The following is a 14,514-nucleotide window of genomic DNA, read 5'->3' as shown; positions in this document are numbered from 1 at the left end:
TGTGTCGTTCCCTGGATGATCCACGGCTGTTTTTTGTTTTGTTTTATGATGGTTGTTCATGAGTCCCTTGTTTGTCTTGAGCAGTTAAACTGCCCAATGTTCTTCAGAAAAATCTTGCAGGTCCTGCAAATTCTTCAGTTTTCCAGAATCTTTTGCATATTTGAACCCTCTCCAGCAGGGACTGTATGATTATGAGATCCATCTTTTCACACTGAGGACAATTGAGGGACTCAAACACAACTACAAAAAAGGTTCAAACATTCACTGATAATCCAGAAGGAAACGCGATGCATTAAGAGATGGGTGTGAAAACTTTTGAGGAGGATGAAGATGTCCAAATGTTTATTTTGTTTAAATATAATTTTCTTCTTCATTAAGTACTGCCCTTCAGAAATAACAGAAGACGCTTGCATGTTTCCCAGAAGACAAATTGAGGACAATTTACCTTGATCTTCAAATTCAATATGTTTTCACCCCCCAGCTCTTAATGCATCATGTTTCCTTCTGGAGCGTCAGTGAATGTTTCAACTTTTTTTAGTAGTTGTGTTTGAGCCCCTCAATTGTCCTCAGTGTAAAAAGGTGGATTTATGAAGAACATTGGGCAGTTTAACTGCTCAAGACAAACAAGGGACTCATGAACAACCATCACAAAACAAAAAAACAGCCGTGGCTCATCCAGGGAACGACACACAGTATTGAGAATGAATGGTTCAAAAACTTTTAAACAGGGTTATTTTAATAAATTCAGCATTTTTTTTGTCTTGTGGACTATATGTAAACATTTATGTAAAGTTTTATTCAGGACAGTAACTAAATAAGAGCATACAAAATGCATGTTTTTTTATAGTAAACTTAATCAGATTTTCACAGATTCTGCAAGTGGTTCTCACACTTTCTTGCTACTGTATTTCATGGAGTTCATTCTTTTTATATTAATTCCATTTTGTGATGTTTAAGCTAATTAATGGTCTGAATTCAGAAGGTGGTATTTGACAGTCACCTGTGAAGAGACGACTCAACTCCTGCGAGGACTTCAGATGACACAGCTCTGCATCAACACGCACTCATGCTCATCTCTATATACCCTATTCATTAACAACATGTATTCTTATTTCTGTGCCATAGTTATTATATTGATTAATAATAGATAGTTAGCTAATCTGTGTGCTTTGTATATGTGGATTTCTGAAATGCATAGCATGTACACAGGGCCGTTTCTAGCCATTTTGACGCCCTAGGCGAAATCCTTATTGGCACCCCAAGCCAAATCTTAAAAAGCAACATGGTTTTACTGGTATTAATTTTAATCCTTATTAACAAATATATACAAATACAATTTGGAAACTACGTATAAAAGCTGTTCCAGTCACATGAAAGTAACAAGAATAAATATTGATTGTGCGGTCTTTGTTTCTCATTGACGCTTGAACTTCCCCTTTAAATAACGCAACGCTATGCTCTGTACAACACTATTAGAATTGAATTAATCGATTCAGCATTCAACACCGTAAAGATGCATTCAATTCAACAAAGCGGTTTAATAAAGGATGTAATTCATATTGTGAATTAGCACATTTTATTATACTATTTTTAAATTGGCCGTTGAAGTTTTATATGGGACAATTAGCCTACACAACCTTTAACAATGCATTAGCGCAAAAACACCTTTTGGAGGTGCAAGTAAAGGCCTGTTCACACCGGGACGATTTTCGCACGCGTTTATCGCCGACGTTTAACGCCTCGGGACTAAACAATGGGCGCCAATGTGAGTGTTCACACCGACGCGCAAAACGCCAGGCGTAAAAGCGTCATTTTTAAAAAAACGCCTCGGGTTCGTTTTTTTATTTTGACGCAGCGCGTAAAAAACTGTCCGACCAATGAGATCGGCGCTTTTGTTCACGTGCCTGGAGCTGCTGAAGTGACAGTAAAACACGACTTGGTGGCGCTCAAGCACAAAACAGTCTTGCCGAGCACACATTGATACGACGAAGAAGTAGTAAGTAGACAAAGAAGAAGATGAACTGCTAATGCTGCTTGCCAGTTAGCAAAAGGTGTGTGAATGGTTTTGTCCATACACATAATATATCTGTGGTTTTGGCAAGCATGTAAATACTGTCTTCTCCTTCTGTGTGACAAGCGAGTGTCAGAGGCTTAAAGTGCCGCAGCACCATCTTGTGTACCGGGAGCGCATCTACTGAATGTGCACGTTCACTCGGCGCAGCGCCAGTGAAAATCGCTTGGGTGTGAACACTCAAGACGCGCCGAAAAACGGCACGAAAAACGCTGGCGATAAGCGCGCGCGATATTCGTCCCGGTGTGTACAGGCCTTAAGAGAAGAAAGCTTCATAGAGTCAAAATATAATAATATCATGAAATGCTAAAGTGAGTGTGGTTAGCCTATATCTTGCCTCTACAATACACACCGAGCAATATTACACTATCTGCCCATTTCACAGCGTGATTTCTTGACTGCCACAAATACGTCCCTAAAAAAAAATACAGATGTGCACTTTTTATTGTACCCGTTTTTTTAATTGGCCTTTGAATTTAGCTTTATTGTGTGGTTAAAAAAAGCGTTACCTTGCCAAAGCTTTGACCGAGCTCTTTGATCTAATGGTGTTGAGCGCTCCAAATGCAAACTTTACATGCAACATTCAGACAGTAATTGACAGTACTCTGATCCAATAGTGTTAGGGGAACCAGTGGGGGCGGCAATCATATTTCAGGGTGGCCTTGACACCCTTTACGCACACCCCTGATATGCGTTTATTGGCGCCCCTTCAGCTGATGGCGTTCTAGGCGACCACCTAGTTCGCCTATGCCAAAAAACGGCCCTGCATGTACAAATCAATTTAAATTGTAATGTAGATGCATTTTCTGTGAAGCTGCTTTGAAAATGTGTATCGTGAAAAGCGCTATACAAATAAATTTGAATTTAATTGAACAGTCAGATATTCCCAGGTCGAGCACTTCCCTGGCAGCCACGTCCCAGAACCCAGCAAAATATCATATTAAAAGTTTTCCTTCTGTAAAAGATCCAGTTTAGTTAAAATTTCAACTATCTTAAAGTGGTCAATCTTTACAGATTCAAATGCTTGAGGACAAGACCTTGAGTCTGAGGCAATTAAACAGTTCAGTTCTTGACCCTTCTCAACATTTTCCAGAACCAAGAGCAATGTTTGAGCCTCAGCTGTGAAGATAGAGCTTTGATCCGGAATTTGAATACCATATTGTTGATCCCCTATCACTGCTGCTGCCGAAACCCTGTTATTGGTCCATCCAGGAATGCGGTTCTTTGTAGTGGAAGTTAACCTAAATACCTTACTAAGACATTATTAGGAGATCTAGATTGACAACTTCTATTTAGATGCAAGTAATCTGCTATATGTATAAAGATCTAATTGATTTACATTACAAGCTATCAGAATAAAATTTGGCCAAATAAATAACATTGCATACAAATTGAATATTTTTGCTCAGGTGTTTTTTCCCTGCTTAAGTATGACCTCCATATTCTATGATAGCCTTATGTACCAATTATGATGCACATGCTTTTTCCCCCCTTAATACTTTTGTCTATAGGTGCAATAAACTGTCACATTTCAAAATTAAATTTCAGACTATTATTTCATACATCAGGCTTTTTCAGGATTAACCTACTTCAACAATTCATATTGTCAAGGAACACTTAATCGATACATATTGATATAGCCTGTAAATCGGTCTAAACTTCATATATTGTAGCTTCGGTTTTACTGTGACAGCAAACAATCCCAATAGACTTTAGTTACTCATTTCACCTGTAATAAAATGCAAAAAGACTGCTGCAAACATGCAGACAATAATGTTGGTCTGAACTGCACTAAAATAACAATGCTAATGATACAAAGTGTAGTGGTTATGCAGTAATTATTTTTACATTTGATTATTTAATTTCTGTATTTCTTACTTGAATGCTTCTGACAAATGGATGTAAAATGAAAAAAGTAAAGCACTGTTTATTTACTTTGTATTAGCTTTACAGTTTTTTTTATTATTTGTAATAAAGAAAAAATACTAGTGATTATTAATATACCAACTATTATTAATAAGAATTGGGAAAAGATGTGATGCAGTCACTTTATAATCAAATCGTTAATCTCAGAATCATATTTGAATCATGAGGCAAGTGAAGATTCACACCTCTTATATAATATAAATAATAAATACATTTACCATTGGCAGGTTTTACACACGTGCAGATATTCATACACATACATAAACACAGCAGAGTTCTATTAAAGCTCATTATATTGAGTTGGCTTATGGGGGAGAAACCACACACACACTGAAAGCTCTATTATATTTTGCTGACTAAACCTATGATGGAAAGCACTGCGAGTCGCCATTTTAATTGTAGTTATTGTCGACTCTAACGTTTCTTTAAATCATTACATTTAATCCAACAAAGAAGGAGGTAATGACCTACTATTGTAATATATTTAAATGAAACTGGTAGTTGAGAAGCCCCCTACCCAGCCCACCAGGACACAGTCATTGACATAAAAACTGGTGAAACAATGCCAGAGAACAATGATAATAGAAATCAGTTCAGATTCAAAACTCCAGAGCACTTTTGTAGACTTCTGAAAGGCTCCATGTTCACGGACATAATGCGCAAGAATGGAGCGAGATAGAGGGATAAGCAAAACGAGCATGTCATGCAAGTTTTCAAAGGGTCAGTGAGAGCTCAAGAACAGATGAGAAGCGGGAGGGCAAAGAGCAGCATACTGAGCTGCACACGCGAACACTTCTACAGTTTCATCTGATAAGCGCAAGACAACAACGGGTTAGGTGTAACGTTTTTTTGTTTTTTTTTACACTGAACATCATATGCTTTTACAAGATTTATTCTACACTGTATATAACCCAGATATTAACCATCCATCTTGTGAGGTGACAGCATTCAAATTCTCTCTATTTTCCTTAAGTATGTAAGATCCAAATAATTTGTGATTTTTCTAACGTTACATCACATGACGAGGCTTCCTGAAGCTCAAACTCACAACCTCTAAAAATGAGACAACAGGCTACTTCCTAAAAGACTGTTTGGAACATCTGATTTAAGAAATATGAGTGATAATTACACAAATGTGTTTATTGGAGAAAAAAAAAAAAAACTGCACTCAGTCCAAGATGTCAAATTCTAGGCAATACTCAGGAGGGCAGGTGGCTTAAATACTAGTGCTGTGAGGTGTGGTGGTGAGCCAGCAAGTCACAGTATGGCTTCAACATCACACCTCATACATGCCCCGTCACCTCAGAGAAGGGAGAATTAAATAAATAAAAAAACCTTTGGCACTTACTTCCCACTGCATGTGAGGTGGGATATTCCTAATCTGCAGCTTGCAGCTCCTGCAAAAAGAAAATAAAAAGAGAGAAAGGGGTCATTATAAAAAAATGTAATAAAAAAAAAAATAAAAAAAAAAGACAGAGAAGTGATAAGTCATATTTGTTTTAAATTGTCCAGATTATATTATATGGCCAAGCCGAAGGTTGGCCATCGGGCAATGTCGTGCCATTTTTTGAGCATTGATCGGCTTAGTTTTTCGGTGTGTTCCGCACCGTTGTCTTTAGTTGGAAGCAGATTCATCATGTTGAATCGGCATCAGGCCATCAGTGAGAGAATTCTAATTGACTGTTCATCTTAGTAAACGAGTCAGTGCACAAGAAAGAAAGCGCAAGTGAAAGAGCAAAGTCAAGACGGTACTGTCAGAAAGCGGTTATAATTTTACGTCATTATTCAAAGGCACAAATATTTTCATAACATGAGCCGACTGGAAAGAAGAAAGTGACCAGCGTGATTGATATTAAAAATGGTAAGCAAGTGCTGCTTGCAGTTTGTGTATCTGCAGTCCTAGTTTTGGTTTCCTTTTTTGAATGACAAAAATAGACTATTGATACCTGCTGATGAAGACATTTACATGCATGCAGGCACAGTACACGTGCTAATTGGCAGTTGCCTTTAGTCCTTTTGGTGTGTTCAAGCTCAGCTTTTTGGCCAAGATGCAGCCGCCACTATTTCTTTGACATCTGGCTTTAAGGGAAAACTAGTGTTTGAGTCTGACTTAAGACCCACAGAAAGATGATTTGAGTAACATCTCATCTCTATGCTCTAACGCAAATACAATTAAAAATGATTGAAACTTGCACTGACAATTACTCCAATGATTTGTAGAAAAAGCAGATTTCAATCACTAATAATTTTTCATTTCTTAGTTTGAGACTTGTCACCAGAAGTCCTTCCACTTCCCACTTTTGTTTCTCCAAAAAGGAAATTACTGAAAATTAAAGCTAGATTGTGTCCAAATCAAACAGCCTCTAATATTGCAAACAACAAATAGAAAATGTTTTTGATCCTAGAAACATTAGGTTTAAGCCTAACATATCTCTCATAGATAGTGTTTTAGTCATTCTAAAAGACCCTGGTTCCAAAATGTAGACCTGCAAACACTAATGGTTTGCAAATACATGCATTAGCTCAAAGAAATTATCTGACCATATGGTACATGTATTTGCAGATTAGGGAACCAGTTAGGGGCAATATTAACGGACATAAGTGACTCATCGGACAAGATGGAAGCCAGCTCGTGATTTTGTGAGCAACTGATACCAGGATTGCAAAAAGATGTACTGGAGTTCAACTGGAACCAACAACCTGGGATTTGTTTTTTTAGGAAACAAAAGGTACCCAACCTAAACCAGTATCGTACTACCACCCATTAGTCTGACTGACATTGGGGTTTATAAATCAAGATAATGGATACAGAAAGATTGCACACTTACGCAACTAGATGTGAAGGAGATAATCAGGTACAGTGCAGAAAGTGGCGAAAGTTCAATGACTCATTAATAGTGTACATATCAGTTGGTTTCTAAGCACATTACAGCCACAGAATGGGGAAAATTAACCTGTTCAAACAGATATAAAAGGCACAGGCCGTTTCAAAGGCTTTCCTTTAAAACACATTAAATACAGTCCACTTCACCTCTCAGAATCTCAAAGTCTTATCCATCTTCATCTCAAAATCCCTCAGCTTTTCGCAAAGCAGCATGAACTTTCCAAACAAAAGGTAAAATCTACAAAATTCCTACGAATGGGTTTTTTTCCCCCTGTAATATGGAACCTTCTGAACACCTTGTTGACTCAGGAATCTCTATTTAAACATACTGGTCAAGAGAGCAGCAATACTAGTTATTTAACACATGTACGTGACCAGAGCAAGATGTGCGTTAATTAACCTTCAGTTGTAGATGCGAGATTGATTTTGCATATCTAGCAGACAGATATAAACCTATACAAGATGTCATTATGTCTGAGATGTTTGGCATATTGCCCCATGTCTCGATTTCACAAACGCTGACATGTAGATAATTTGATATCTATTATCTATACTTCTCATTATATATTTATATAATATTATATAAATATATAATGTATAATGTATTGTATTATATATATATATATATACACATACATATATACACATAAAAATAACCAGTGTCTACAAAACTGGTCAGAGACTACAACCAAGCCCATTTATGAACCAGCTATAATGTCAATAATGCAAAGAAATTGTGTCAGTTTGCTATTGAGGAAGACAAAAGGCATCACCATGACAAGGAATTTAATGTTTACATTACTATGAGTAAAAGTAACAAGACAACTTGGCTACAATCCCAATATAAACTGCACAAATTACATTGAAGAAAAAGTGTAGGCCATCAATATAATTTCCCCCCCCCGATTTATTTAATAACAACATGGAGCATTACTAGCTTCACTCAGATTTAAAGAGCCAGTAAATATGCCATTCAGCACTGTAAAAATATATTTTAAATTATAGATTTTAATAGACCAATACTTTTATTTTAACATAAGTTTCAATAATGTGTATGATTTGGGTGAGCGATTGTGAAAGATCTATAACTGCCCACTTGACTTTACACGGCTCCAAAGTTCACGGTCTGTATACTTGCGTATTTACACACTAACATTAACAAGAACAGAATGTACAGAGGACATGGGAACAAACAAGCCTCTACCTGAACAGGTAGACACACACTCTCTCACACACACACACACACACACACACACACGTTTCACACATGAACATAGATTGGGGCCTAAATAGTAAGTAATATTAGGGGACTCAAGCACACTATTGTGGTGGATCAGATTCTTGAAGAGCAGAGTAATCAATGTCAATGCATATACATGCTTAAAGCAATCAGTGTGCATCAGTTCTGAGTGCTTCATAACATCAATGGTTGAGTGTTTTGTACTCTAGTTACTCGGAAATGTCAGCTTTCACCTCCCTAAAAGACAGCAAACCACCAAAAAACATCATTGCGTGTGCAAGTTGTTTTAATTATCACAGTGAAAAAAAACCCCAAACAGATGGATGATCTTGCTTTAACATCAATATCTTTGCAGCAAAAAGTTAAGATTTTGTGCAATATTCATGCTGAAATGTATGAATTTTCACTCGCGCCTAAAAAAATAAAGAAAAATAAAGTTAAAACTAAAAATTCTCATATTTTCCTCTTAAGTTTATATAGATTGTACAGCAACAATTTTTAATAAGCCAAGCAACACTACCCTGCCATCTAAATAATTTGCTTTCTGATTCAGGACATTGTAGCAACTATTAAAAAAAAAAGATTTAAAAAAAGAGAAGAGAAGAAAACACCAAAAACAAACAAAATGGTCATACCATATTGCCTCTGAAAATGGAACAAGCATGTGTTATGCATGTGTTTGGAGATAAACGAAGAGAAGACATGGTTCCATGTAAACTGCCACCAATTCATTTGTTATTTTACCTTAAAATTGACATGTTCAAATACTCACTGACATTAACTCTTAAAATTAAAAGCATGCAAAAAAAAAAAAAAAAAAACCTAGACTGTCTATCCTAGCTTTGTAACACAATATAGAGTAAGGCCTGGAGATGAAGTGCATGCTGTAAGGGACATTTGCACTCAAAGAGTGTAGATGTCAAGAGGAGAACAATCACTGGGAGTCATCTCAGGAATTATCAAAATGCTTCACAACTTGCATTCAACATCTCTGTGTGATTCCTGGACATGTTTTCCCCAGCGTGTCTGCAGTGTCAAAATCCAAAGGCACCGCAATCCAAATTTGATTTTATAAACTATAACCAGCGAGGCAAAAATACCACAGGTAGTTCAGTGCTTATGCTAATGTCTAACAGGGAACAGCTCCCGTAGAGAAAACACAGGAAAACAGTTAAAAAAAAAATAGTTTTGAGCTTCAAGTTATGAGTTAAGAGTGATACTACAGAATACGAGAAGCTGCCCATGCTTCACTAAAAATCCACTGTGGCAGTAAGCTCTGGCAGAATTACATAACCTAAGACAGCAATACACACATTCAACATTTAATCTAAAAAAAATAAAAATAAAAAAAAAACTTAGCTTATACAAACATATCAAAAATCTACTAGAAAAGGAACATGGATAATTAAGAAAACATTAGCACTCAGCTGAATGAACAGACGTATGCGAGACCAGAGAAGGGGGGGGGGAGCCAAGGCCAAGCGTATAGGTGCGTGTGGGGGCGAGTGAAAAAACAAAACCTCTTTAACATTTCAAAAAGAACCTAATTCCATTTGGTAAGCCTTTACATTCGCTTAAAAACAACTTTAGCGGAAAGTACAGCCGTACGGCATTCCAGATTTGACGTACGAATTAAATACTTCCCCTTTTCTTTTCAGGAATTTGGTGGGATTGGTGTTCTTTTCCAGTCCAGGTCTGCATTCCGGTGGGAATGCAATATGGAATGTTCTCCTACAGCAGATTAAGCTATAGGAGCAAGAGGGGAGTGTGTATGTGTGGGGTTAGGACGGGGGTGGGGTGTTAGTGCCCCATTTCAGGGTAACAGAAACTCTCTCTGCCCCAGGGGGTGGGGTCTGGTTACCATGGTAACAGGTTAGTCTACAGGCAAGAAAGGAAAAAGGGGTGGGGGTTTGGTTGTGACGTAAAGGAAGTAGAGGGCATCTTCATTTACTTCAAAATCCAACGGACATGCAACATAAGTCTTGGTGTGTACACGTGTATGAACATACATAGCACAATGGGAGGGATTGGGGTAGACGTCGCAACACAAACACTTCTGGAGGAACCAGGAAACATGGCTGTATATTATTCACAAGCCTGTGACTCCATCGCAACAACCCACAATTCTGTCTGAATCTAGACACCATTTAGGTTTATACTTACTAGTTCATAGTATAAAGGACAAAATAATAGAGAACATTTCAACAATAGTTGATATTAACGCACAAGTTAAAAAGAAATCAAGATCAAAAAAAAAAAAAACACTAAATGCATTACCACAAATAACACCCAAAAAACAAACAGCAGCTACACATTGTGTGACTTGAAATACCAAAGTAGGTGAGGATATCAACCATACACCAATAAAATACATAAGAACAGAAAAATTACACTTTGCACTACATTTCTGAAACTTTTTTTTAATTTTACCAGTTAACACCAAAAGTTAAAAGAACACAAAAAGTGTTGTATTTTCCTCCAACTTGCAATTGTTATAAACAACAACAAAAAAACATTAATATGCATTTAGTATTAAGTATAGCAAATTTATCAGCACTGCGATATAAAAAAATAAAATCTAAAAAATATTATAAATAAATAAAAACTGACCACACAAAGGTTCAAGCTTTTTTTTCCACACACAACAGAGTATCTGTTCTAGCTGAAGACCCTTTTCCTCACTCTCTTTTCCAGTTGGGGGCCCCCCTTCAACACACACATACAGCGCAAGCTTTGAGTGAAAACGGCTATGCTAGTAATCAAGAGGAGGCTAGCAAAATGAAACATGCGTATGAAACTAAACTTCTACAGGCCAATGGGCTGTCCAAGCAGACTCCGCTCAGTGTACACACAAGCCTGTAAAAGTACGGTGTCACAATAATCATGTTTTTATGTATGAAACATCTTAACTATGTTACATAGAATTGTAATATTAAGCCCTCTTAAATGTTAAGATTAATATTTACATAATTAAGCCCTGTGTACATACACACACTGCCACCCTGAAGACACTAAAGCTTCCAGAAAACGACTCCATAGCCTGCACAGCACCCTCTTGAAACACACACACACATATATATTGATGTGAGAGCTAAGGGCCCAACTTTACCCAACTCTTATTTTTGTGTGTGCATGTAAAGGTGGGCAGGGCCTAAGCGAGACTCATATGATAGAATGCAAGATCACTCCATCATGCATTTCACTATACTTAGCTCTCATTGGTTCGCAGTTCAAACCAACTTTACATACACAACCTCTGACCTGTTCCTATCAGCAAGTATAGCACATGTGCAGCACACACAATGAGCATTATACAATTAAATGATCCCGTTTCTATAATTTACACTAAACTCAGCATATTAAGCTATAGTTTGTACTGTTAGTGTTAATGGACACAAAATAAAATGGCTAACAAACGGCTTAATTTCACCTTAAAACGGTTTAAAATCAGCTGTCCCACTTTAAAATAAATAACTTAACATGTTGAACCAGTAGGCTACGGGGAAAAAACCCCAGGCCTACTGGAATTTAAATCAATTACAAACACTAGGCCTAGATAGCATGTATTTGAATTAAACGTTTTAAACGCCTAAATGTAGCCTAACGTCTTAAATGAAACAAAACAGCTATTGCGTAGGCTACAATCTATGTGGAAGAGGAGAAATCACTTTTTAAAATATTACCCGCTATTTATTAATAAAAATAAAAAAAACAGTAACGTTACGCCAAGAAATTATGTAGGCTACGTAAATTGAAAATAAGGCGAATATTCATTAGTCTATAGACCGTTACGTCAACTTAATTATTAAAAATTAAACGGCAACACACTCGTACACGGTAGTTCAACAGTGTTTTGTGGGATACACCAGGTCCAGTAGTTATAGTTCTTGTGAAACCACAACCAGTTTTCGTGACAAGACCTCGACCCTTGCAGTCCACGCGCGCTGAGGAGTCCATCTCGTGCCTGAGCAGCGCGAGGAGGGGAAAGAGGGGGCGGAAGCACTGAGCGGCATGACTGAATAGTAGTTTCTTCTTAAATGACGCCACAGCAAGCATGACTCCATTAATGCACATTCATGTGCAATGTAGCTACGGTCCCTATTTTTTTTTTTTTTTTTTTTTTACAACGTTTGTGTTCTCACTTAGCACACATCTGCTACGTTTCTTGCTACGTTGTCAAGACCTAAAGGCCCAGTAATATGTGAATTTAGCACATCAAGGGCCTCTGGTGTATACAAAAACCCACATTCCGCACATTGGCATGGAGGTTCAATCAGTAGCTTACACACCTTATTTTGTAACTAAACACGCATGCAGATTTACATTTAATGCAAATGCATGAAACACTGTCATCACCCTAATCTTGCATTTCGCTTTCAAGTAACAGTTTGATGGATGAACGAAAACAAATCAAATGAGTCATTTGACAATAAAAATTACAAGAAGACCGATTTAAAATCAGGGCTACAGGGGATAGAAATTTAGAGGTATTCATTCAAAACAAAAACGTGGACTCAGCCATTTTTAGATGAAATTGCGAAATTTACAAATGAATCTTACCTTTGTCGTTTAGGAACAGAGTGCTCCACTTCTAAGACTTTTCCGTGGAGTTCTACTTTCCCTGAAAATATTAATTGTGCTTTAATAAATCACATTCTTATTTCAAACAAAATGTCTATTATGTGTCAAGTGTTTACAATGTACGAAAGTGCAAAAAAATTTAAATCCTATTTATGTTCGAGTACAGAAACCACACTAACATGTAGCCTACTACATTTGCACGGCATCTTAAGCAAAATAAATGGTTTAAAAAAAAACCCATACATACAGAATTCCCAGAGGTTAAACATGGAAGGCAAATTTGCCCCCACGCTTGCGGTAAAGGCCTCAGCCACGAGCAGCGAGACATTGACTTGTTTTAGAAAATCACGAAAATGTCCACTGACTTACACGCTCTCTTTATGGAAAATATTGCAGCTTTACACAATTTACATCCATCCCAAACATAATCAACCCATATTCTTGAGACAAGGGGAGTAGTCGAAAGGCCTACAAGCCACCAATGCAACCCAACCACCTGGTGTTCTAGAGCTAGTAATTACAGCGATAAAAGTGATACAATTTTACATAGGCAAAGTTCGCAAAACGACCAGTTCTGTGTAACACTTCAGTTCACTTCCAGAAAGTGCTCCACGAGCTGTGAGATGCGTTTAAAAGCCACACCAAACACGAAGACCATTTAATTCAATAAATAGTTATGTGCAACAACTCGCCACTTGAACATCGGAGTTGTTAAACACAGCATTTCACATTTCGCCCTGCATAGACAGCAACGCTGCAACTTTGATGGACACTTGCCGTTCAGTTATTTTGGTACTAAAGCGAGACTTGGCGTTCTCGACGAGTAAAACCCGTGGTTCCAAAAACTGAAAGTGAATGTTCAACACTTGCTCGATGTAGACACATCCCTGCTTTGCATGGGCATTTAATTGTTAAACGCGACCGTTACGTGTTAAATGCAATTCATTTTGAGGGTGGACAAAATCATATACGCACAAAAGTCTCACCTGAAAGTGTGTCAATGGCCCTCATCGCTACCTTTTCGTCGGGGCAATCCACAAACGCGTAACCACTTTTTACGAGAAAAGGTGCACTGAAAGGTATCTTCCACTGCTCAAAGATACTTTCCAAGTCCAGCGCGCTCGCCTGCTCGCTCACGTTCCGATGTAAAGCTTATTCATTTTGTTGTGTACAAAAAAAGAGCGACCGTATTGCAGAGGGACAGCCCTTTATCGCGTCGCTCGGATGGCAGTGTTTGGAGAGAGAACCGCACTGTCGCTCAGCGGAGGGTCTGGGAGTGTTCTCCCAATCACTCAAGCTACTGAGATATTTGATGGACGAGATCGCCGCCGTGGTTGCGCGCACTCGTTTCCTCTTGATTTAAGCGAGCTGAATTATTTATTCCGTCACCTCTGCGAGGCAAGGGCTAGAAAGAAAATAGAGAAAGTTTCTTTATTCTTTGGCGATGCGACTAAATTGTCAGACACGTTTGTGTAGGCACCGCCTCTTAATAACATCAAGAGAACGGAAAGAAAAAAAACCCTAAGTTCTTCTGCCTTTTTCAATGAGCCACGTGTTCAAACTACAAATCAGTCCTGCACGTGAGGTGTCCCGGTTGCTCAATTAAGTGTCGGATTGGGGGAAATGGCACAGGGATGACTGGGGTGGGGACAGAGAGAGAGAGAGAGAGAGAGAGAGAGAGAGAGAGAGAGAGAGAGAGAGAGAGAGAGAGAGAGAGAGAGAGAGAGAGAGAGAGAGAGAGAGAGAGAGAGAGAGAGAGAGAGAGAGAGAGAGAGAGAGAGAGAGAGAGAGAGAGAGAGAGAGAGAGAGAGA

The 14,514-nt window shown here is 38.0% G+C and overlaps 1 protein-coding gene across 1 annotated transcript in view; it reads right to left on the bottom strand.

Moving 5' to 3' along the window:
* The window catches only part of igf2bp3 (insulin-like growth factor 2 mRNA binding protein 3), a gene marked incomplete at its 5' end in the record, with an annotated part of 33,624 nt that extends 19,762 nt beyond the window's left edge, over positions 1-13,862 (bottom strand). The window contains 4 exon segments of the mRNA XM_079829581.1: positions 5,346-5,394; positions 12,682-12,742; positions 13,689-13,844; positions 13,847-13,862. Coding sequence (XP_079685707.1) covers positions 5,346-5,394; positions 12,682-12,742; positions 13,689-13,844; positions 13,847-13,862 — 282 coding nt within the window.
* Positions 13,863-14,514: the final 652 nt, after the last annotated feature.

Source organism: Gobio gobio (genome assembly GCF_949357685.1).
Source record: "Gobio gobio genome assembly, chromosome: 11".
NCBI classification, from domain to species: Eukaryota; Metazoa; Chordata; class Actinopteri; order Cypriniformes; family Gobionidae; genus Gobio; species Gobio gobio.
Note: the sequence above shows the minus strand (reverse complement) of the source record. Positions and strands in the feature narration are given on the sequence as shown.